At 43.9% G+C, this 25,412-nt stretch overlaps 1 protein-coding gene across 2 annotated transcripts in view; it reads right to left on the minus strand.

The window, feature by feature from the left end:
- Window positions 1–1,180: 1,180 nt before the first annotated feature.
- jag2b (jagged canonical Notch ligand 2b) overlaps window positions 1,181–25,412 on the minus strand; it is a 36,776-nt gene continuing 12,544 nt past the window's right edge. The window contains exons 4-25 of one of the 2 annotated variants that reach the window (XM_053613853.1): window positions 19,495–19,749; window positions 18,754–18,814; window positions 15,565–15,695; window positions 14,712–14,831; window positions 14,477–14,590; window positions 13,407–13,520; window positions 11,742–11,855; window positions 11,252–11,298; window positions 10,956–11,132; window positions 8,779–8,941; window positions 8,462–8,626; window positions 8,256–8,369; window positions 7,943–8,170; window positions 7,658–7,774; window positions 7,454–7,481; window positions 6,634–6,719; window positions 6,097–6,210; window positions 5,842–5,957; window positions 5,211–5,462; window positions 4,922–5,053; window positions 3,370–3,520; window positions 1,181–1,961 (exon numbers count right to left, since the gene is read on the minus strand). In XM_053613853.1, coding sequence (XP_053469828.1) covers window positions 1,447–1,961; window positions 3,370–3,520; window positions 4,922–5,053; window positions 5,211–5,462; window positions 5,842–5,957; window positions 6,097–6,210; window positions 6,634–6,719; window positions 7,454–7,481; window positions 7,658–7,774; window positions 7,943–8,170; window positions 8,256–8,369; window positions 8,462–8,626; window positions 8,779–8,941; window positions 10,956–11,132; window positions 11,252–11,298; window positions 11,742–11,855; window positions 13,407–13,520; window positions 14,477–14,590; window positions 14,712–14,831; window positions 15,565–15,695; window positions 18,754–18,814; window positions 19,495–19,749 — 3,314 coding nt within the window. In that variant the 3' untranslated portion in view covers window positions 1,181–1,446. The remainder of the gene's footprint in view (window positions 1,962–3,369; window positions 3,521–4,921; window positions 5,054–5,210; window positions 5,463–5,841; window positions 5,958–6,096; window positions 6,211–6,633; window positions 6,720–7,453; window positions 7,482–7,657; window positions 7,775–7,942; window positions 8,171–8,255; window positions 8,370–8,461; window positions 8,627–8,778; window positions 8,942–10,955; window positions 11,133–11,251; window positions 11,299–11,741; window positions 11,856–13,406; window positions 13,521–14,476; window positions 14,591–14,711; window positions 14,832–15,564; window positions 15,696–18,753; window positions 18,815–19,494; window positions 19,750–25,412) is intronic. The other variant, XM_053613854.1, reaches the window with a different exon arrangement.

The following is a 25,412-nucleotide window of genomic DNA, read 5'->3' on the forward strand; positions in this document are numbered from 1 at the left end:
AAAGTCAGCCACTGCTGAGGTAATCCATTTTTGTTTGGAGTTGGTACCTCAAATACAAACCGCTTTACAACAAAATTTGTTCCCTTCATAAAGCCACAAAAAAAAAAAAAAAAAAAGGCAGGAGCAAGCAGATGGAGCAAGAACAGATTCACATCGTAGGAGACCAGACCCATAATAAAGGCGCATTTGACCCCATAGGCCTCGACACATGTTAGGAATTTCTGCAGGTTTCCAGAATTCTATGACAGCAAGGAAGGACAGAAGCTGAAAGGGGCACAGAGGATTTCTTTTACGGAAGCAAAAAACACACGCCACAATATACCACCTAAATTTAAAGAATGACTCGCATCAATGTGAAAACAAAAATCGACAACATGAAAAAAAGAAAAAAAAAAAAAAAAAGAAAGAAACTTTGATTACATTACTGTTCTGACTGTGGGATGCTGTATACTTGTATAAAACCTGCCTATGTCAACTGGCATAAATAAAAGGAATGGCATTGTAAAAAAACAAACGAACAAAAAACCCAAATCATAATAATAACAAATAATAATAATAATAATAATAATAATAATTTCAATCATAATAGTAATAAAAAAAGTGTGACTTGTCTTAATTTACTAAATTCAAATATACAGCGACTCCTTTACTATGTACAACTATTTACAGATTTCTTTCTTTCTTTGATCAAATACCTCGGTGGTACAAAACAGGAGACAAGCTCCCTTTGTGATCTATTGGGGTTGATCTCGGCAGCGAGAGACGCAACGGGCTTGTCAGAAGGCACTTGCTACCAACTCAAAATACTGCAATCCTTTATCGTTTAAGGAGTGTTCAGCCAAGACAACAGACACGAGAAAAAACAAGGCCACTTCGCAGGCGCCGACCTGTGAGCTGAGTAAGGCAAGCATGGAGTAAGGAGAGGTGACGAGATGAATGAGAAAAAGAAGAAAAAATAAAATAAAAAAATTACAAGAAGTTCTTACTTCTGTCCACAGGGCCACTGGCAGCCCCATCCAAAAATACAGGCCACTCACAATAGAACAAAACCAGAATCAACTGTAAACAGCAACGAAAAAGTCTTTATACAGTTTATATTTTTTCCTTGATTTCCTGCCAAACTCCTTTCAGCAGTACATTTTGAAGAAAAGGAAAGAAAAAAAAAGTGGCCATCTCTTCACCTTTTCTTATAAAGTAAAACAAATTCACTTCATCTGTACATTAGAAATAAAAAAAATAATGTTTCAAGAGGAAAAAAAGTCTCTCGGACTCAAAATATCTCAGCGCATTAAATAAAAAGAAGGTGAAAATGAAAAGAGGGGAAAATAATAATAATAATAATAATAATAATAATAAGCTCTCCGTCTCTCTCTCGAACTCAACAGTCTGTTGTTTTCTTCGTCAGAAAAAGAGCCTGTCTCTGTGCCCGGGTCTGTGCTTTAGCGTCTATACATACAGCTCTTTGGGGTCTTGGCCAGTGGCGCTGTTTGTGTTTTTCCAGCGGTTGTCTTTGTGGCTGTGGGCTGTCCGGTGAGGAGCTTTGAGGGGCGCATTGCTGCTGCGTGTGGTGCAGATCAGCTCGCTGTTCACTTGCACTGTTGCTTTCGAGTACTTTTGGATGGGCCTCTTGCCACCCTCTGTCCCACACCACTCCTCGCACAGCTCTAGTTCCTCTTCCTCCCCATCCTCTTCCTCCAGCTGGTCTTCTTCACTGCCTTTGCACGCCCGCTCGGTGTTGCCCATCAGCTTGACGCGCTCGTATTCAGCATCGCGGTTGTCCTTGTACTGCTGCCGTGTCACTGGTCGCAGTGGCTCCCACTGGTTGTTGACGCTCTCCTCCACAGGTGCACGCTCGCGCCTCTCACGCTCTTTTCGCCGCTTACGCGTCCACCACACGCACACGATCACGCAGAACACCCAGAGCGCACAGAAGACCACGCACAGCACAGGCACTAGGTAATCTGTATATAAAAATAAAAACAAATAAAAAGTTTTTTTTCTTCATTAGAGTGTGTAAACGTGTTCTGTAACGGTCCTGTTACATTGACTACGTTTACATGGACAGCACTAATCTAATTATTGACCTTACTCCGAGTAAGATAATATTGTGATTAAGGTGTTTACACGAGACGCTTTTAGAATACTCCTTTCATGTACCCGTTTTACATGTTATAGGACATAATTAGATTAACGGCCTGCGTCATTACGTCACCGCGCCACGTCGTCCGATGTCCCCCCAGAATTTCACGTATCAACATACAGTTCGTCTTCGTTATGGGACCGTATAAAGTTTGGGTGTTTTTATTAAATTTTTTTACGATTGCTTCAAGTGCAGTTAATTATTTGTCATGCTGTACGTGCAAATAGACGACTGCTTGAAGCCGTGGGCTGCGTCCCAAACCGCATACTTACCTACTATATAATAGCCGAGATACATGTATTTTTCCCCACTACAGGCCTATAGTAGGCAAGTATGCGGTTTTGAACGCAGCCGTACTCTCTTGTTCGCCGTAAAACGGTTGAGCACTGCCGTGTTTGATCCTGTCCTGTCGCAAAATAATAATTAATAATGTTAATAATGTGATTAAGGTGTGTACATGTCTGTAATACATGTCGATAATGCGACTAAAACAGGAATACTCCACGTCTTAATTCAATTTGTGTTTACTTCGAGTGTGACCTTAATCAAATGAAGGTAATTAAAAATAGCTGTTTACATGGTAGTTTCTTAATCACAGTATTGTCTTAATCGGGTTAACAGTGGATTATTGTTGTCCATGTAAACGCACTGACTAATTATGACAAATATCTTTTGCAACACACACTGTATAGAACTTTCATTTGAAGTGACATGCACTTAAAATATAGTTGAAACACATTATTGAAAACACCAGGCAATCATTAATACAATAATTAATCACCAATTAATTAACCATAATTCAACGACACTTTGTATAGAAAGCTTTCCTATATTTGTATCATACTTTTAACAGACAGACAGTCGCAAAACAGTGTATAAATGTAGAGCAAGATCCCTGACCATGACAATGACGAGGAAGAAACCAGACTCCAAACGGAATCCACCCTCTTCTACTTCAAAGCTTCTCAAGATTTGATGCACCTTTTAACCTTCTGGCTCCTAAAAATGACTGCACTTCCATTAGAGAATGCCTTGTCATTTAGGACTCTTTAGGAGTCATTACTGCCTGAAAGCATGCAGACAGTGACTTCAGTTTAGTCATGCTGTTCCCATGCAGTGTCAGCTACAGCGAGAGTAAAGAGGATGAATCACACTGGCTTTACGGCCTCTGGTCTCCAGGCGCCCTCCTGTCATAGCCGTTTAATCTGCGTGAATTGGTGGATACTCACCCACAGACTGAGGCACGACCCGCGTCTCCACTTTGACCTCGATGACAGCCAGCATGATGGTGCTGTTGTGGCGCTTGGACAGCGTGCTGACGATGGTGCTGGCCGCCTCCTGGATCCGACTGTGGTCAGGCTGCTCGTCCTGCTGGAAGGACTGCACAGAGCCAACATTGGATATGTTAGGAGTGTATATATGTATGTGTGTGTGTGTGTGTGTGTGTGTACACATGGTGGAGAGACAGCCTGACAGCAAGACAGGAGGATGACACATTGCAGGAAGTCCTGATGGAGAATGCGAGAATGAGACCCGGTTCAAACTTGTCGAATACAGTCATGTAAATATGTAGTTTAGAAATGTACGCTTTGTGAGAGAAGTAGGGAGACACTTTGGACGGCAAATGTCATGTGTTTAACACGTGGTTTAAAATAAACTAGTTTCAACCAAGTTCAAATAAGAGGAATGAGGAAGCCTATCTTTGCAGTGATTACGATCATTCTCTCATTTCATTCCTTCATCCCATTGATTTTTTTTTTTTTTTTTTTTTAAATGAAAACTCCAACATGCAAAGACGTGCAGCTCTGCATACCTCAGCAGGTCCTGAAGCTGTGAGTCAGCTTGTTATAATGTGTGTAGCACATAAATCCATACACAAGTAAAGGCAAGTAAAAGCAATCCACATAAGCCACAATGACTCATAAAAAAAAGCTGAAATGCAAAGCTTTATGTGTATTACGCACCTCACAAATAGGAGTACACCAACAGGAGCGCATGATTGAACAAGAATATCCAAATAGTTATATCTAATAGGTTTATTTATTAATCTCAAGACTCAAGCTGCTGTCAGTCAGTTAAACCAATCTCTGTAAAACGAAAATGAGGAGAACGAGCTACCGACGTCCCATTCTCCAGTCAGAGACTTTGTGTATTGAAGGAAAATACAGAATGAAGTAACAGGGATGTTGGACAGGATGTCTGTGGGAATCCTCGAGATGAATTATAAACTTTTATATACCATAGCCAATTTCAATTTAAAGACCAAATTTGCAGTGGTAGTATACACTATGCAGCCAAAAGTATGTGGACACATGACTAACACTCATGCGTGTGTCTTCCCCAAACTGCTGCCACAAAGTTGGAATCAAGAGGTTTCAGCATGACAATGCTCCTGAACACCATTGGGATGAACTGGAAAGGCAACTTCACGCCAGGCGTTCTGGCCAGACATCAGTGCCCGAACTCTTGTGGGCAAATCTCCACAGCCACGCTCTAAAACCTAGTGGAAAGCCTTCTCAAAAAAGAGTAGAGGCTGTTAAAGCAGTAAAGAGCGAACAACTCAATATTAATGGCCATCGTTTTAGAATAGGATGTTTAATGGTCAGGTGCCCACATACTTCTGGCTATATAGTGTACCAAATATAAACACCTTTCAAAGTAACTCGGTGGAAGCCACACCATTGAAGTGTATGTAGTAATCAGTAAACTCCACAGCCATTTGCAGACACAAATTTTATCTTACACACTTTTCGATAAAAATGACTAAAGCAATTCACTCACCATGGCTACCTCTACTGCATCCTGGTTGGAGTAGGAGAGTTCACAAAGAACCAATAGGGCATCGTCTTTGGCGAGGTTCCGTGTAGCAGGCAGGTACCTCAGTTCCGAGCACACATTCTCCACTGTTGTACCCTAGGAGAGGAATCAGTACTTAACAACAGAACATGCTGTTTGCCAATCAGCTGTTAAATTCAGACAAGCTGCTGTGGAATGTTTTTTTTTGATTTTTTTTTTTTTTAAATCAAAAAGACAAACAGCTACACAATCAGAATATTAATCCCAAACTCACTGTTGGTAGCTTGTCCCGGTTGAAGATGAGTGTAATTCGGGCACAGCTGTTGCCCAGGTAGTCTGTATTGGGTTCACACTTGGTGTGAACAGCTGGTGGGGTGTCAGGACTTGAGCAGAAGCCCCAGTGGTGGCATGGGGGAGAGAGGCAGGTGAGGAAGCTGTGCTCTAGGCACTCGCGACCTGCTGGACAGACGTGATTCTCTCTCCCAGGGGCTCCTGGAAGTAGGCACGGCCGCCTGCCACACAGCACCTGACCGAGGGTTACACAGGTCAAAGGTCATACCCACAAGTGAAAATATCCATGATGTTTCCATTGAAATGATTAGGAATAACTACACACTTACACTAAACCCAATAACTCCCATCCTACACACTCTGAATGTCAATGTTGCGTGTCTGCACATAATATTTGTATACTGATGTGATGAGCTGTTTCTATGTATAAACATGTGTAATTCGATGTATTTATTCTGTGCATTTCATGTGTCCTGTTCCCCGATTACTGTAGTCCCCAGAGGCATTGCTTGCCCCATGAAATGGTGATATAACCAGTACAGCACTCTCCTATACAGACAGGATGAGAATAATAACGGACTTGTCAGAACAGTGTGATGGAAAGTAATATTTACCTTTGTACACTCTACTTTGCCATTAATACACTGGCAGGTGTTGCAGTCTTCCTCCCAGCGGCTACCATGAGGGAACTGCAGTCCAGTATAATGACACGTCTTCCCAATGCCTATGACTGGATCACACAACAAATAATCTCTAAATCGACTCATACTAAATCAATTCATGAAAATCTTCTCATAGCTTAGAGCAGTACAGCACAAGGTTTTGATTTTCAGTCTATACTTGGAAAGCAGCTCTGAAAAGCAACTTACACTCTTGGCATCGAGGTCCAGAGCGCCCGAGTGGACATATGCAGTGGAAGCCGTTGATCTCATCCACACACGTAGCTCCGTACGCACAGGGCGATGACTGGCATTCGTCAATGTCTGAGGAAAGAATCATACATTAATATATAGAGTAAACTATATTTGAAAATTGCAATCCCTCAAGCCACAACAACAACAACAACAACAACAAAAAACCCCCCACAATCCAAACATCTGATAATTTATAAAATGTATAATGGGTCATACAGGCAGCTCCCTGGGATTGCTTTCCAGACATTAAGTCAGAGAAATGCATGGAATCCTTAAGAGACCATTTTCTGTCAGACTCATCAACAGTCAGACGAGACAAAGAGACAGCTCCTGGACAGCGGCGAGGAATTTCTGCCACTGCTTGAATAATTCATCTCTTCTGTCTGTGTGTAAGCAAGGGTTAACCTTTGCTCCTCAAAGAGGTCAAAGTACACAGGATGCTCTGTAATCTGGCATTCATCGTTCCCACTTTTCCTCCCTGTGAATACTCACTGATGCGGCAGTCAGGCCCGGCGAAGCCTGGGGCGCACTCACAGCGGAACCAGTTTACGCCATCCACGCAGATTCCTCCATTATAGCTGCACAAGAGAGTAAATGCAGAATTACTGACAACAGTTTGCTTCACAGAATTCACTGAGACAGCATCGATTAGCCATTCATGGCAGAAATGTAGCAATATAGAAGGATGCAAAGAAAAAATAAAATAAATAAAAATACAGAGCAGGATAGGAAAGGTTACAAAGGCCTCATCCCATTCATCAATACTGCACTTTTCAGATGCTAATCCCTGTTGGCCCCATGCTGGGCTGCCCTCCTTGTCCCCTCCTCCCTGTTCCCGTCCCCATCCACAATCCCTTGCTTGCGGGTCAGCAGGGTAGAATGGCAGGAGGGCAACGAGGGCTGCGGGAGAAAGAGTCAGCCCCGCCTCCTTCTCCCAATCCCTCAAGCCCTCACCGCTGGAGGCACCCTTTTAAGGCCATCGGTTCTATTGTGTGCCCCATTAAAACCATCCTGCGCTCTCCCATGCTGTTGGCTTAAGGGAGATCTTCCCTTGGCTTTACAACACCCCCTCCCATCCTTCAGCCTGCCCAGCCTCCTCCTCCTCGTACATATCCGTTCACAGAGAATGGAAGGCAAGACTGTGGGGGGGTGGAACTGGGCAGAAAGCCATGCAAGAGGGGTTATTCACAGCTGGTGGTGTTGTACAGGGAAGGGGAGGGTCACCACAGACAGCAGGGACAACAGAACCACCAACAGCCCTGATTAGAGTAGAGTAAATAGGGTGGAGGCAGGGATGCTGCAGCTCACTTACCAAGGGTGAGGGTTGCAGTCATTGGTGTCTGTTACGAAGGGAGAAAAACAGAAAGGGGAAAGAAAGAAAAAAAAAAAAAAGTCAGTCAGATGGAACTGAATCTCAAATGCTTGTATTAACATCATATACATAATAGCATAATTAACACATAAGATCCTTTAATTTAAAGTCTAAATAGAACAAAAAATGACATTTGGAACTGACTCTGTGAACAGGAAGGTCCCTCCCAGCCGTCCTTACAAATGCAGGTAAACGTGTCGCCTCCTCCCACACATGTTCCTCCATTAACACATGGACTGGAAGCACATGTGCTGTTCTTTGCTGGAGAACACAGAGAGAATGGGTTCACCATTACCAAAATGGACTCAAGTACCACTCATACATTCTCAGTTTAGCTCAATCAACACAACACTACACATACAAAAAGAAGCCCTGCAAGAACTACTCCAACATTCTTGGACAACAAACGTCAGAGGTCAGCAAGCTTACCCGTGTTGCAGGTGCGCCCACCCCAGCCAGGCAGACAAGCACAGCGGAAGGTGTCTCCATGGTCATAGCAGGTACCCCCGTTGGCACAAGTACTGGAGTCGCACTGGCTCTCGCGTGAGTGGCATGTCTTACCCTTCCAGCCATCAGCACACTCGCAATAGAAGTCATTGACCAGGTCTTGACAGTGGCCACCGTTCTTACACGGGTTCCTGCTGCACTCATTCACGTCTAAAAGGGAGGAAAGTGAAGTGAGCGTGAGCCAAGAGCGAGGGAGACAGACGAGACAGGAGGTGATGAAGCCAGTTTCACTCACTCAGGTCACATAGTTTGCCCTCCCAGCCATCAGGACAGAAGCACTGGAAAGAGTTGACCCCATCGATGCAGGTTCCGCCATTGCGGCATGGGCTACTCACACAGTCATTCACATCTGAAAGAGGAAACAATGAGTCACTGGGGTAAGAGCACATGTTGAGTACAGTAAAGCAAATGAAGAAGGGACAAGATGGCAGGAGGGCTCACTTTCATGGCAATAAGTGCCAGTGTAACCAGGGTCACAGGTGCAGGTGAAGTTGCCGCTGGGCTGACTGATGCAGTGGCCATGAGACCCACATACATTGGACGAGATGCGTCTCACGCCTCCGACCGAGGTGTTGCTCGCCACAGTGATTGTACAGCTGTCAATCACTATGAGACAGAGGGGAAAAAAAAAAAAGAAATAGAAAAACTGCAGATCAGGTACATATATTCAGATGCAACATAGATCAGGATATTCAGTAAGCTGAACTGTGGAAGAAGGAGAAAGGCTTTACAGAGAACACAGGGCTGGTATTCATTACCTTGGCAGGGGGCGGTCCTGCAGTGGTCCTTGCGATCCGCACAGGTCTTCCCCTCATAGTCCTCAGTGCATGCGCAGTAAAAATCTCCCAGCATGCTGTGGCAGGTTGCTTCATTCTTACATGGGTTGGGCTCACAGAGGTTCGAGTTCCAACGGCTTTGCACCTACATACACACAGATGAGAACGAGGGGTTTAAAAATAAATAATACATTTGAAAAAAAAAAAAAAAAAAAAAAAAAAAAAAAAAAAAAAAAAAAAAAAAAAAAAAGGCAAAAGAACAAGCAATATAGAAAATGACAAAGGATAAACAGCACAGAGAAGATGACTGAGGCTTTGATTTACTTAGGGTCTTGGATCTTAATGATTTAATCTTTTTAAATGATGGCGATAAACAGAGTGGTGTAAGCTGTGGAAGCCTGCCAGCAGCTTACAGATTATGAGTGCGACGTCACCTTCACGCTACAGCCTGATCAAAACAAACCATAAAGCTGAACGCAGACGCGCCTTCCCTTCTCATTGACCTGATCTTTCAGGAATTTCATACGTTTACATTTTTATTAGCGTTGGCCTCTACGCCACACGAGCAATTTTAGACAGAGTGGTGCTAGATGACCTTTTGCTCCATAACGTTTCATAATTCAGGGCAGAAAAGTACTTTGGATAGAGCGCTGTTCACCTTGTGCAAGCCACTAGCTCCACACTACTTCAGCAGTATATTTCCAGTCTCCATGATACACAAAACATCTTCAAGAGGGATGAACTTGGAGTGAATTCAAACAGTGGGACAGATCCTGCCAGTTGCCATGTACGGTGTTCTGTTGGTCTGTGGCCTGGCCATTCTTCCCCTGCTGCATTTGGGTGAATAGGGCTGTCTGTGGCCACCCCTCTGCTCTGTCGATTTATTTATTTTATTAGAGATGTTCAGTTTACACAGTGGGAGGCTAAGGCCTGTTAACAGCACTTATCCATGCAAAAGCTGAAGACAGAACGGCAGACTGCTTCAAGAACAGAGTCCATACAAAGCTGCTCCAGGACTGGGAATTCAGCATCCATCCGAGCTGGACTTTCAGTCACCCAACACTCAATATTAAATGTTAGAATGTTAGCTGGCAGTTATTCCACAGGGTATCGGTTTAGGGCAGGGCTGTTGCGCGCCTCTGGCTTCAGCTCTAAAAATAGCCTCATGTGCAGATGTTCTTGAACAGGGCTATCACAGATCAAACATTTGACCTGTTTATCCAACATGCCGTCTGTGAATGAGGAGCCCTTTGCAGGCTAACGGGAGTGCGATGGCACGCCAAGCACGAATTGAACGTAAAAAATCAAGGCCTTCTCGTTCCTGGGCTGTGCGTGGGCAGCCAGCCAGCCAGTCAGCCCAAAAAAGAGTTGCCTCATTCACTACGTCCTTTATTTTTAGCCTGTACAGTAAGCCAAGACTGGCTCCGGACCAGCTTCTAGCACCTCCATAGAGATTCACTCCATAGAGAAACTCTCCGCTGGGTGGCAACAGGCCCCAGACCGGACCATCAATAACAAGACCATTGTGGCAGGAATAAAACCTTCCAGCTCCCACTTTTACCTGTGCTGGAATAGCAGCATGGATCTGCCCTGCATCAAGGCTCCAAATAAAGCCATGCTAATGGCATGCTTCCAGTTTAGCCTCTCTAACAGGAAACGTGTAATGCATGGAAAAGCACATGCTTTTAGCGTTGCCGTGTCCACTCCATATTCATTTCAATTCAAAACTCTACTGAACAGTGCAGAACAGGCAAGGCATGGTCACATCCGTCTCGCCGTGCTGTAGCAATAGCTCAACTCTAGCTAAAATGTGCTTTCCAGACATTGTTTGAGTGTTGTGAAGACTTGCTTCTAAACATCATACAAAAGGAGCCACAGAATCCATTTCAAAAATGGATTACTAAATATTATTACAAAGCTTAATTCATATGAAGTGTCTTAGGTTCTCGCTAGGTATAGAGACGACGTGTATACCGAAGCGACATCATCTGCAAGTGGACACCAAAAAGAGACGTGATTTTACATAAGCATCATCTTAAAAACATTCTCTCTTGTATGTTACATCAGGAGCGTACGCATCGTCTTAAAACAGACGGCAATCTGGCAGGCTTCATAAGCTACCCTTCCCCAATTCAAAACACCCACTTCGTGACACTCACCTCACACAGCATCCCAGCATAGTCAGGCATGCATTCACAAACGAAGCTATCCAGCACCACGTGACAGCGACCACCATTCTGACAGGGGCTGCTGGCACATTTGTTCCTTTCGACCTCACAGTGGGTGCCTACAAAGCCAGGTGGACACTGGCAGTGGTATCCTCCCAGTGCCCCTTCCTGAAAATAAACCAAATGATCACTCACGGCAAATGATGAAAGCACTACTTCTTGAAAATGAAATGCGAGTGAAAAGACACTGTCCACTTTAATCAAGAAACAACAACTGAACGTTCTACCTTGCAGGTCGCGCCATTCTGGCATTGTCCATGGCAGCCATTTACATCTATGAGGGAAAAAAAAAAAAAAAGAAAAAAGAAAAAGAGTAAACCAAACAGTAAACAAAGTGAAAACAAACCAGGGTCCGGGTTGTTAATAATTAACAGCATGCAGTTAAGATGACGAGAAGCTTGCATTAGTAGGCCAAAGACAGAAACGTTAGTTCAATCAGCACAAGCTAACAGGCCACTAGGCAGAAAGCAAGAACCCAGCATGCAACAGGAGTTGAAATCTATGACACCCTACGTGGTGTACATATCCCTCCAGGTTATCGGGTGCCTAGAGAGGAAACCCTGGCTGCGGAACAGGTCAGCCGTGTGTGTGAACGTGCGCTCGGATATCAGAGATAGAGAGAGACACAAAAGAAGAAGGAGAACAGTCTCAACGCTAAAGAGTGTGGAAAGAGAGTGGTGGTACAGTGAGCAAAGGAGAACATGAGGAGATACTGACTGATGTCACAGTTCTGTCCAGACCATCCTTGAAAGCAGTCACAGTGATATCCACCAATCAAATTTTTGCAAGTGTAAGCATTTTTGCAAGGCTTCCCCATACACTCATTCACGTCTGTGGATTAAGGGAAAAAAAGAGCAAGGATGAGGAACAAGAAAGAAAAATTTGGAGGGCAAAAAAAAAACAAAAACAAAAAAAAAAAAACACCCAGGAAAGTAGAGAAAAACCCAAGATATCTCTTTGTAGCCCCGCCACCATCAAGCACATTTAAAATGTCTCGCAGTTCACAACTTTACTCCAATCTGCAAAACGATGGCTATTAGACACTGCGTCAGGGTCTGCTCCTAATTACCCTCCTAATTTACCCTCTCCTCTTCTCAAGAGCAAGACATACTCCATTTCCACAACAAAGATTCATCAGCCTTCAAAGTTTCCTCAAGAAAGAAATAGGGTGGCATGACCCTCGTAGACCCTGCTGTCACAGAGCCCGAGCTTATTAGGTTGATTAAATATTCAGCAGGGGCCCCTGGCGAGGCACCTGTCCTCCGGGAAACCTGACTCCCAGCTGCAGCGGGGCCACGAAACGCGAGCCAAGGCTATGGTTCGACCCGTAAACTGAGCGCTCAGGCTCCGGTTCCCTTTCCGCACTTGTTTACAGGTCATCCTCTGCTTCCTCTCTTGCATCCTGCACTTCCTATGACGAGAGCATGACAGGGAACGAAAGCAGTGCATGTAACAAGTGGACTCAAAGACTGGACCGATCTCAGAAAACAAACCGTCGTCTCCGGGGCTGTCATGTGTGCACTCGACATACTCCTATCCTTCCTCCGCTTGTCGGTACCAGGTTACGCTCTAGTTCTCATAAAGCTTTAGCAATTACTCTCCTCTAGCAAAAACACACATACTGCTAGTCATCCACCATGCATGCAGCTGCAGTAGTCAACCAAGTCAGTCCAGATCAGACATGCATTAGACATGTTGGCCAACAAAACAGGATGCATCAAGACAGTAGGATGTAGCATGGAATACTACAATTAAATACATTATTGGATTATTAAAATGAATGGATGCAGAGCAGATTTTTTTTTATGTTCAGCTTCAATTATGGCTACGGTTTCCTGACCGTTCTAATAATGACTAATCCTATAATCCCATCAAATCCGTTCACCACTATAATAATTATCGTTATAATCCTGCCAAAATCATTGTTCTCGTATATTACTCCTTTTAGATTATATCACAGCATTACATATATAAGCTGCTTGTTCCATACTCAGTGAGCTCTATAGAAAAAAATCCAGCGTTCGCTGTTGAACCTTTTCACAGGCCGCATAAAGTGGAAAAAAAAAAAATACATACGGTCATGCAGGTCACTGTCCGTGACTTTGCCAGCGAGACGCTCAATACGCCATGAGATCTGCCTCAGTTCCAGCAAAACTGAGTAAACTATTCACTTAAAGGAAATGACCTTTCTCTTTCCACCGTATGCTATTTAGGAGGAGTATATTACATTGAATTAGTCAGTGCAGTCAGAGGCGCAGATTAAAAACAAATTGCCCCTAATTATAAGCAGACAAAAACAAACCTTCAAACCCTGACAAAATGACCCCAAAATTCCAATTCATTGCAATGGAAAGCCCTATAGTAATCATGCATCAGTCTTACCAATCCTGCAGGTCTTCCCAGCCCACTGCGGAGGACACAGACACTCGAAGCTGTTATCCAGGTCGATACATGTTCCCCCCTGAGCACAGGGACTGGAGGCACACTCGTCCATGTCTGCAATCCAACCCAAAAGAGAGCTCTCTTCACAACCATAATAAGACATCGTGTACTGGAAACTTGCAAGCGGCTGTTCTTAACACTCGGTTCGCTCAGAGCAAAACAGTTTCATCATTAAACCACTTATGAGGTCGATGTGCCAAATGGATTCATATGAACAGGATTTTACTGCACAGAAAATGAGCAGTAGCTTTCCATATAAAAACACTGAAACGCTGTGATTATGTGGTGGGTGGTGGTCAGCAAAATCAGTGTAAACTCAGACAGGGGACACACCAAGAGACAGACACAAACAACAGAGAAAAACCAAAGTGTGTCGGTGAGAGAAAGAGAGCGCCTCTGACTTCACACTGTAGAACGATTAATCCAAAGTCTAGCAGAGTTGCTAGTGAGAGGATTAGCCGCCCGATCCTCGCACTTCTGATGCTGGTACGAATAACACGTGAGCACAGGGACACCGCAGGACATTCAGGAGCCAAACGCAGCAATGAAAAGAAGGCAGCAGACAACCCATTTTCTATGTTCACTATAGGTGACAAATAGGTGCATATGCACAGGTGCAAAATCATAAAGAGTCGCCCGTCCTGTTGCTACGGTAACGGCTAAACAGCTCTGCATGCGGGCTGGGGAAATCTGACAGCTACATGGAGAGGGAACATGCAAGAAGGGGAAAAGGGAGTTCCGAATATAAAATGTTATAGGCTGTCATCCAAGAGACATCGAGAATTAAGATAAAGTAAGGGGGACGTGCGACATTTCTCATTTTCAGAAGATGGCTCTAAGTCAAATCAGATTATGCAAATTCATCATCTGTCAATCATCAGGATTACTTCGCTGTAATCCAGGTCCACACAAACCCTCAGCTAGACCTGATTAAGCATCCAGGAGCCTAATACATGATGACTCGAACCCCAAAATCACATACATAATTATGACGACATACAAATACACACCTTTAGCACAGGTGGGACCCTCCCAGCCTGGAGGACACTGACACTCAAAGCCAGACGAAACCTCATGGCAGGTGCCACCATTGGCACATGGGTTGGAAACGCAGGCATGCTCAGCTGCAAAGACAGTTCCACAGAAATCAGCAGTTAATAATTCTGCCTAGCAGTGTTCCTTTGACCACTTTCAGCATCCATGCAACCTGGTGCATGAAATGAGTGCTGCACAACATTTACTTACCTATCTCACAGTTCTTGCCAGAGTATCCCTCAGGACAGGCGCAGTTATACTCGTTCGGCTCCGAGTTTATGCAGGTGCCTCCGTTCACGCAGGGATGGTGCGTCCCACAGTAGTTCAGATCTGTACAGAGAATAAAAACACAAGTTACACTTTTGCCCATAAATCAAAACTGCAGTTGCTGAAACAAGCTGAGCCCAAACAGTTTCACCAGTAAAAAATTCCAACCCTTTTGACACCGCCTGTCAATTATGAGGACATCTTTTTCTGGGAAAGGCAGCTGCTTAACCATGGGCAAAGGGTCTGCATGCTCCCAGCGTGCCTTATACGGTGAGGCCTAGCACATAAAGCCTGGTAAATAAATAAAGAGAGGGCCACGGGGAGCAGGGACTGACGACCTCACAGCCGCCTCACATTCCTAATCGCCTTCCAGGACGCACGTCGGCCGGGGGATCAGATGTCCGAGCTCCACTCCAATCACGACATCAATATCCAGCACACTGCCGGGTGCGCTCGGTCACATGACTACGAGCAATGCTGACACTGCAGCCAACAAAATCAGCTAAATGGAAGTGGGTGGAATTCCATTTGGTGTGCAGCTACGTTTTGGATGGTCTGATATTTGGCCTTGGTATGTATATAAGCACTGAATGCTAAATTTTGTAAAATTCTAACAAATGTGTGTCTATGTAGAACTGTTGAAGCCTTGGAAATGTGAATCGACTCCTGCTGATTTCTTATTTAATTACTATGTGATTTTGAATTGTTTTCTCGTACCCTTTAACCTCTTATTATACCTCTGTATACTGTAGGTGTGTGATAATCAAATTATTTATATTACTGCTATTATCCTTACCTTTATCACACAGCAGTCCACCCCAGTTCTTCTCGCAGTTACAATGCCACGGGACATCACAGGTTCCATGGACGCAGCCCGGGTAGGGCAGACACTCGTCGCAGAACTGACCCTGCCAGCCATAGTTACACCTGAAAACCACGAGAGCAACGCTATGACGGATGACGAAACAAGCCTGCAGTCTCTTGCCAATGCCTTACGGTAAAGTGGTGTCTCCAGACACCCAATCTGAGCAGGGTGCCAAAGGTTACGAACACTTCCAAGCTTATAAACACATGCTTGGTGTGTTGGTTGGAGCCAGAGTGGGGGTTCGGAGCAGCAACGGTGAGGAGTTAGCTAATCACTGGTTTACAGCAGCACTCTGCTATTCCAAGGCCAGTGGTTTTCTCTCCCTCTCGGTCTGTCTCAGCTGTCTTGTCATTTCTGGGGAGGGCTATTTTAAGATGCTAGTCCTATAGGACAAACACGGCCAAACTCTGGCTGCTGCCTGCAGAGACATGGCTCCTGTAGTTGTACCTCAGTGCCTGGCAGCCACAGAGCCACAGTTTGCATGTGACCCAGGCATCTTTATGCAATATCAAAAGTACACATCCTTAACATTTTAAAAGTACTTTTTGAAAAGACACCAGGCTGAACTGCAGGGGAAAACGCTTGTAATTTAAAACAGCAATTCCTTGTGAGGGAGCCATCATTTCATTTTAAAGAGTAATCCATGTCCAGTAACATGCATAGAGCCCATCATTTTAATCACCCGTCTACCACTTATTTTTATTTCATATTTTCCCTGTGCATTGTTTGTTTAAAGCTTAAACCTCACTCAGAATTCTCATTTCAGTACACCCACAAATGTGTTGCAGCTCATTCAACTTCAACTTCAGGTGAATAAACCAAACTCAGCTTCTTGATAGCCTGTCTATCATCTTTGGGAAGTCATTAATACATTGATACATCAATGGGTAAAAAGCTTCTTTTTTTTTGACCCAGGGCTTAAAAAAAAAAAAAAAAAGGTAAATGAAATTCAGCAACGAATAAAAATTTAACAACCAAGAAATGATCGAAATCAAATAAAATAAGAATTAATGCAGAACAGTCCTTCCTTTAGATCTTTTAGTCTTTGGGGTAAATTTGCAGACACCCTCTTACCCACAGATGTGTCAATATTGTTCCATTCATTCTTAATGGCCTCCCATACATGATAGACAGGCAAGAAGATGTGTTCGGTGCATCAACACAAATTGGGTTCTAACTTCACTAAATGATGTGCAACACTTTTGCAGCAAAATGAACCTTGGCCCATATTTTACCCTCGAGTGCATTTGTTCCAGATACAAATTTACTACCAGTACATGAAGGCTGTCCAGCACTCATGAGGAAAACTAAAACCCGCATCAGCTTGGAGGCATTCAGCGTTGCCAAGCGCTGCCAAACGTAAGCTTGTTCACTCTAAAGAGAAACGACTTGGCAAATAAAAGTATAATGTGCTAAGACAAGTCCACAATCGTTAGGAACAAGCCTCTAAAGCCCATACGTTGATACTTGCAGCAGCCTTATGTGTTGCAGCCGGAAGGCCTGAATACACATTCCTCCATCATTTTCGGCTTAATTCTATGGTGTGGTTGAACAAACAAAACCTAGCCTCTGACTGCCTTTAGGTAACGTCTTTTCAATTTAATTCCAATGAAAAGAGCGGCTGCAACTTCCGAATGGGCCACTCCCTCTGCTCCTTCCTTCCCTGACCAACTGGCCTGATGACAGCAGGGAAGCAAGATCACTGCATCCGGCAGGGCGTGGGGGCTCCACCATCCTCCCAACATCCTCCTTTTGGTTGGTAGCAAACACAGTCAATAAACCTGCCTCCCAATCTCCTGAGGATGTTCAGAGCTCAAACAGCACTCATGGCACTCTTTTCTCCTGCACTAAATGCCAATCAGGGGGAACCTAAGGACATGGGGTCACCCAAATATACCACTGCAGCAACAGCTTCCCAACGGCTGAGGCCTTGGTGTTGCATGTCAAAGAATATTCAACACCTTGCCATCATTGCCCCAGTATACATTCCTCGTCTGATGACCCTGTGACAGGTCCACCCATGCATCTACCAGACTCCACACTCTGCAGTGGGCAGCAGAAATTTGCATAGCTGAGCTGTGCTCTGGGGCCTGTTTCAGGGAGACTGAATGAGGTTTGAAGGAGGCTCCAGGCTCTTCCTGTGGTTTTAGGAAGCATGGCTAGCCAAGCGCAGGCTGAGAGACAGGAAGAGACCGAGGGGATGGTGACGTCAGAGGATTCCACAGCAAGTTCCAGCAGAGGAAGCATCACTCTTTCCTCTGCTCCAAATAAGATAACCAACTAAATTAATTTTTATGAACTGCTTCAGAAGACAATCATGTTGGAACACACCAAGCATGCAACAAAACAGAACAAGGAAACATATAGATGTGTAATCTTGGGCTGCTTGGAAATCACACACCTGAAATGTTAAGCCATATAGTTTAGGATGATCTGCAAGAATGAGACAGAAACGACTGAATGACTCGAGTTAACTTAGAATCATTTCAATGCTTCAAATTTGAACATGTAGGAATGCTTGTCAGACGGCTTGGGCACTGCATAGATTTCACATTGGTGCATTCAAATACTAAATCCTCAGGACCTATAAACGCAGAGGTTCTCAAACCTTTGGCAGCCCAAACTATTTTAATGGACATAGTCCAACTATTCAGATGTTAGGATTCTTATTTAACAATAAATACTCTGGCTATTTGTTGGAGCCATACAGCATTTGGGGTCGGAGTTATTTAGACTGGATTCGACCCGTGCAATTCAAGTTAATGTCCATGAAAAAATGATCACGTTGGTGTATGATCAGTAAGTTCTATACTCTAAGCAATACAGAATGCTATAAAAGCTTACAGTGTAGTTTTAAAGAAAATTGATTTCACCCCCAACCCCCCACCAAATGAGTCTCTAATTACCGATATCTCTTTCAGTGTGCTCTACTTTAGAGAGTGGCACAAACAAACATGGAAAAAAACAGCTTGCACAAATACCGGCTCCAATGCACTGATTAATTAATGGTAAAGGAAACAGGTCAAAAGCCCTTATCAGCATGCACGCATATGGCCTGCTGATCTTAAGCAGCCAGATCAGCTGGGCTAAGTGAGCATGAAACCACACTCTGCCACTTACGTGCATTCCCCAGGCACTGAGCAGCCTCCGTGAATCAGATTACAGCCCTGCTTACAGATTGCTGCAAAGAAATAAAGACAGAGAGAGAGAGAGAGAGAGATATATAGGATGGGGTTGGCAGAAAGAGGACAAGAAGTAAAATGTCAGCCATGTTTGTTTACATTAACCCATTACAGACATGAGATGATGGAAGAATTCATGGTGCTCCCTTGACTTGAACACAGGAAATATTTACGACCCTACATTAAAAAAACAAACAAACAAACAAAAAAAAACACCTTTGTGCCTACCCATCACCCTATCTACCTCCTCATACCCTTATTGTTCAAGACAATATGGTGATTTAGTGTTTAACAGCCTCCCTGCCACCCTCCAACACCCAATCCACAGCCACAAAGAAACCAACCATTCAGCTCTATGATTGTTTATAGGACGTGGTGTAAACGACACCACTTCCTGCACAAACTGAGCTAATGCGGCTAATGGAAAGTGTGACTCCAGGTTTGTAGAGGTGTCATTTACAGTACATCTCGCTTCAGGCTGAGGAGTAAAGATTACTGGGCTGTGAAACCGCCAAGAGCGGCAGGCTTCTTTACATGGTGCTAAAGGTCATCGTTTAACAGGTTTCCTGCGTTCAAACATTCATGTCCTAATAAACTAAAGCCTGTTATAACCAATTCAAAAAGTTATGTCAAAGGCATGTTGGATTCTACTATGCATCCGCAACTTGACATGTCTTACCAGTTCGACAGTCTTGTCCCATCCATCCCTCCAGACAGACAATGTTTCCAGAAGGATCGCAGCGGTAATGCCCAAAGTAGTCGTCACGGGGCCGGCACTGCTTGTTACACTTGGCGCTGTAGTAGTTCTCGTCGCACTTGATGCGGACGCGGTACTCCAGGCGGGCTACGGTGCCAGGATGGACAATGACCTGCCATGGGTCCCCAGGGTTCGTCATGCCTGTGTGAGCATGTCGCTCAATCAGCAGCTCCTCACCTGAAGGGTCAGAGAGGATGACTCAGGACAGCAGGTAAGCTGTGCATGAACAACATTAAATCAAAAGGCACTTGATGGAATAAAATGCTTCTTGGTCCATTGTATCCACCCCCACAACAGTCAAGCACAGACAGATCTAAACACACGCACAGTCCACTTGTACCAACAAGGAGGCAACAAAAGGGAGATCACCATGTCAGACGAGTGCAGGGGCAGACCCCCAACATAAAGCCAGAAATTCCCAACCTACTTCAGTGACTCAGTATTTCTTGCCCCTGCCAACTCCCTGCCTTACAAGTCCACTTGTCTCATACAACCTCATAACATCTAATAAATTCAGTGCCAAAGCAGAACTGGGTTTTTTGGACTACACTGATTTCAAGCAATGTGTGTCTTGCTGCATTTGTACATGGCCTGGTGAAGCGATCGTGCTGATAGAGTGGTATAACCAAGTGCTGTTACTAGGGAGAGCTGAGCAGAGACAGGAGGGGATGGACACACACACACACACACACACACACACACACACTGACTTTCACATTGCAGTTTTTAGTCCTTGAAGGATTTATACATTCCACCACACCTTCCTTTTAGAAAATTCAGCTTCGTCCTCTGGTTGCATGATGGCACAAGCCTCAGCAAGATTCTCACCCATGCCTGTGGGCACTAGCATTAACTCTTTCTTTTCACCATGCTGCCAAATCCAACAAAGAAAACAATCTTTATCATGGTGGGATCAGAGACAGCAAACAATCACAATGGAAGTGGGGGCCTGCGATTTCCTGTGGCCTGACGCTTTGACTGTAAGCCCACCCTCCCTTTGCATTTAGCTACACACACACCTTCCTCTCCATTCACGGACAACGTCAGACGAATTAAGCAACGAAAACAGAAATAGCCCTGGAGCTTCCAGATAAAGAACAATGGAGTGAGCTTTCTGCTGGTTTGCTCTGCCCAATGTCTAAACACTACCCTGTCCAGATCCCTTCCTGCCATGTAAACACAATGCAGTGGGACCTTTCCTGAGGCCTGTGGGGCCCAACGACATGCACACGGCACTTACATACCATGTGCTCAATTTGAATATCGTGTCACTCTTAAAAAGACGCTAATTTTCCTATACGTTTAAGCTTATTATCTTAATAATAATAATAATAATAATAATTATAATTATAATAATAATAAAAATAATAATAATAATAATAATAATATACAGCAACAGGAATTCAGATGCAGAATTCTTTTAGCTATGCAAAGCTTTCACTTTAGCTATACTACTTTCCATTTCTAAACATACAGGATACAAACCTCCCCCTCCTCCCCCCCCACCCCCCCCAAACCCCCCCCCCCACAAATCTGAGAGGACAAATTTTACCATTGACTCTCTGACACATAGAAGAATGTGCTGGAATGTGTCCAGTTTGAGGAAAGCAGATCATCACACAATGTGCAGGAAACTCGGTCCCTTCACAACGCATACTAAACACGCATGATCAATCAGCATTAGAAAAGCTCATTACAATGCCGCGTCTGGAGACGCTGGCGAGGCTGATTCTTGAAGCTGGACAGTAATGGCAGAGAGTGAGTGAGGACACGACGCAGCAGTGAACTCCCACTAGGACAAGACTATTACTGTCTGGCACAATGCAAGCGCTCAAGTCGGCTTCTCAAACAAGTGATGTACATGGCTGTCTCTGAAATCTGAACGCGGAGGTGTCTGGAAATTTACACCAGTATCCGGCTCTTTACTGTAGCACCATTTATGTTCTCGTAAATAAACAGGTTTCACCAATTTCAAGCATGTTTCCGAGAAGTCGGCAAATGGCAACGTGTTTCCATTAACTACTGTTAGGCAAATAATCCAAGAAGTTCATGAAAAGATTTGAATATGGAAACAAAAGCGCACCAGCCAAACATCATGGACAGACTGGAAGACCTACTTTTGACATTGTTCAGCTAAAAACAAAAATCAGTTTCCGCCACATTTACTGCACCTTATGTCTATTAATGAATAGAAGATAGACCAAATAAAGTATGTGGCTCTTTTTCATTGCTGCATTAGAAAGTGGATGGAAACCCCACTAATAATGTCTGTAGACTGAGAGTAAGATTAGAGATGAAAATCTATTGGGCAAATATTAGTGTAAAAGTACAGAGAGTTGGGTGGCATCCTTAAATAAGATGCTAACTACGATAATCAAGGAGAAATCCAACTTGAGATATGTTTATTTTGAAATATTTATCCTGATACAGGTTTCACGAGACATTGACACGAAATCATATTGACAGAAATAACATATTACATTTTAAATACATTTCTTTTGAGAACAAATCGAAACACTGCAATATCTATGCGTCTATCCATCCATTTTCTGTACCGCGTATCCTACACAGGGTCGCGGGGACCTGGAGCCTATCCCAGGGAACTCGGGTCACAAGGCAGGGGACACCCTGGACGGGGTTTCAACCCATCGCAAGGCACAATTGCGCACACCTTCACGCACTACGGACAATCTGGAAATACTGATCAACCTACAGTGCACGTCTTTGGACAGGGGAGGAAACCGGAGTACCAGGAGCAAAGAGGAGACTAAATTTGGAATGGGATATTCAAAAAGCACATATAGGTCATATAGAGTAAGTGATTTTGCTGTTGGTGCCTACAAACAAAAGAACAAGAGCTTCTTTTCGGTCACCATTTTCCAGCAATGTTCCATATCATAATGATTAGAAACCCCATCGGCTTGTCTAGTTTACCGAGCTATGACATGACAATCACAACGGTGTTGATCGAGGGTGGCGGTATTAGCGTGAAAGTTGAAGCTTTGGAAGCGGACTTGTTTGAGCAGAGTGTACAGATGAGGAGGTAAGAGACGGACACAAATTTGAGGCGAATTTAAGGATGGGATAAATATTTTGCACAATTTAAGATCACATTAATTCTAAATATTGATGTGTTGGAAGTCATTAAGGGTGGATTTTTCCTTTAATGACACCTAATCCGCTTTATCTTCAGTGTGGTTAAAGATACATTCTGGACAGCTGCAGGAATGACATGACAAGGAGGTGAGAGATATTAAGATGTAACCTCTGGTCCTTCCAAGTCCTCACCCTTGTCAGGGAGACACTCAACTACTCAGCAGCTGCTGGAAAACAAATACGTCTGTAAGTTCATTTCAAGGCACCTGCTGGGCAGCCTTCTAATATGTACATTGTAACACAACTCACTCCATGCTAAAATAAAAACGTCCTGCAGCACGATGGTCTGAAATGCCACAGCGTGGATTCTCAGCACCCACAGGGGACAGGCCTACAGGCCCAGGATGAGTGTGAACTCTCCCTCTATCGCTCTCTCTTTCTCTCTCTCTATCTCTCCCACCCCATTGTCTTAAACTTCTGCCTGGGAAGAAGCTGGAGAGAAAAACAGGACATAATGACTTCACACTACAGGAGAGGCGCATGTTTGCATTTTCCAGAGGCCGGGATGTACAGTCATCCTACCGATCACATCCGCACTTCAAAGGCCACCCCCCTCTGCCAATACATTTCTTGCCAACCAGCATCCACCTTCTCTCGCATAAGTTAAATTCTTTCGTTGGACCCCCTTCCTCCTGACAAGTCCTCATGCGAGACAAAGGCGGTGGAATCAGCAGCCGGACAGATGAAGGAAAACAGGATACAGCTGCAGCCTGATGGCGCCCAGGTCCACTCCAAAGTCTCCATATACTCCAACCCAGAAGAGAGGCCCTCAGACTAACCTACACACTACAACCAATTTGCCAGCAAATAAAAACTAAGACTACAACGGGTCACACATTTCAGGGTACTAACAGTCTGTCATCCACTGCGCGACTATTCTGACTCGGTCCAACCCATGGAGACTGTAAGCATTCTTAAACCACAAAATAACCAAAAACAGCCTGAATCAGATTAATATTCTGATCACTGATACACTCCTTAATATTTTTCTAACCAAAGAGAATTTAAAGTTCAAACTGTACAACAGAATAAAATATACGCGTAATGCACATTTATGTACCAAGCAGCATTTCAGTTTTGTGCTCAGATAGCTGCTGACATATGGATAACAATTTACTTATACAGCCACATCTGTCTAATCTAGTTAGATTTTGATGAGTTCTGCTTGCCATAACAACGTTTTCATTGTTGTGTATACTATGCCGAATTCCATACAGGCTAGTAAATAATTAGGAAAATGTTTGGAAACGCCAACCAGTTCTGCGATACATTCTACCACGATCCGGCTAAAATGACTAAAACAGCTGTTATATAGACTGGCACACTACATGTCCAAAAGTTTCTGGACACCTGACCAGCACACCCATATGTGGTTCTTCCTCAAACTGACACAATGTTTGTAGCACATCATTGTAAAGGATGTGTTTGTATGCTGTAGCATAACAATTTCCCTTCACTGGAACTAAGAAGCCCAGTTCCATCATGACAATGCCCCTGTGCACAAAGTGAGCTCCATGAAGACATGGATTCCCAGTTGGGTTGGAGTAGAAGTACTTGACTGGCCTGCACAGAGCCCTGACCTCAACCCTACTGAACACTTACGGTATGAAATGAACAGGAACGCCAGGGCACCCGCAACGACCCGGCCACGAAATCAGTGCGTGACCTCAGTAACACTCTTGTGGCTGAAGGAAAACAACCCCAAAAGCCACGATCCAAAATCTAGTGGAAAGTCTTCATTGAAGGCTGGAGGTTATTAGAGCAGCAAACAGAAACTAAATCTGGAATGGGATGTTCAACGACACATGGGTATGATGGTCAGGTGTCCACAAACTTTTGGCGATAGTTAATTAATTTTCCATTTAAGTGCACATTTCAGTAAACTGTACCGAACAATTCTTCGACAGAAACAGGGATGAATTTATCTCATTTTAACATTTAGAAATTGTAAACTCAGGTCGACTCCTTCAACGAGCCTGACGCTAGACAAACATGATCACAAACGCCAGAGATACACTGCGAACAACGGTCTTCGCTTACAGGCATGTTCATCACAGAATCGTGTGATTACACTTAATGTGGGGTTGATTTAAAGTTTGCAAATAAGTGTTAAAAAAAAAAAAAAGCAATGTGTCAAAATATTAAGCAACTGCATAAATTAACTAGCTGCTAATTATGGGATAAGCCATAACATATACCCTTATTTAACAAAATAAAAAACTCCAATAGAATGGGATGAGTTAACAAAGTAAACAGTGCGTGCGCACTACTGTGTAGTGTGTTTCACACGTCTGTCAAAGTTACATCTATAACAATGAGGTGCACCCAATGAGGTGAGGCCACAGATCGCTACTGATAAATAATTAACATCTAGATTAGCTCTATTGACTACAGTACGGTTTAACATTACTCTATTACTCTCTGGTGCGTTTTGATGGTGTACCGATCGAGCCATTTTATAATTCTGTTTAAAATCACAAGCTAGGTAATTCTTTAAAGTGTTGACGATGATGTAGCACATGAATTCCTCATGGCTTGACAACCTCTTTCTTGCACTGTAATCAGAAACCGGAACAGTAACGTGATCAGACTGATCGAGCTTCAATGACTTTGGTAAGTGTAGTCGAGTTTGAGATGACAGCCCCTTCTGAAAAACTACCAACACTTGTACTGCTGTTCTCATT

The sequence above is a fragment of the Ictalurus furcatus genome, chromosome 25, assembly GCF_023375685.1.
Source record: "Ictalurus furcatus strain D&B chromosome 25, Billie_1.0, whole genome shotgun sequence".
NCBI classification, from domain to species: Eukaryota; Metazoa; Chordata; class Actinopteri; order Siluriformes; family Ictaluridae; genus Ictalurus; species Ictalurus furcatus.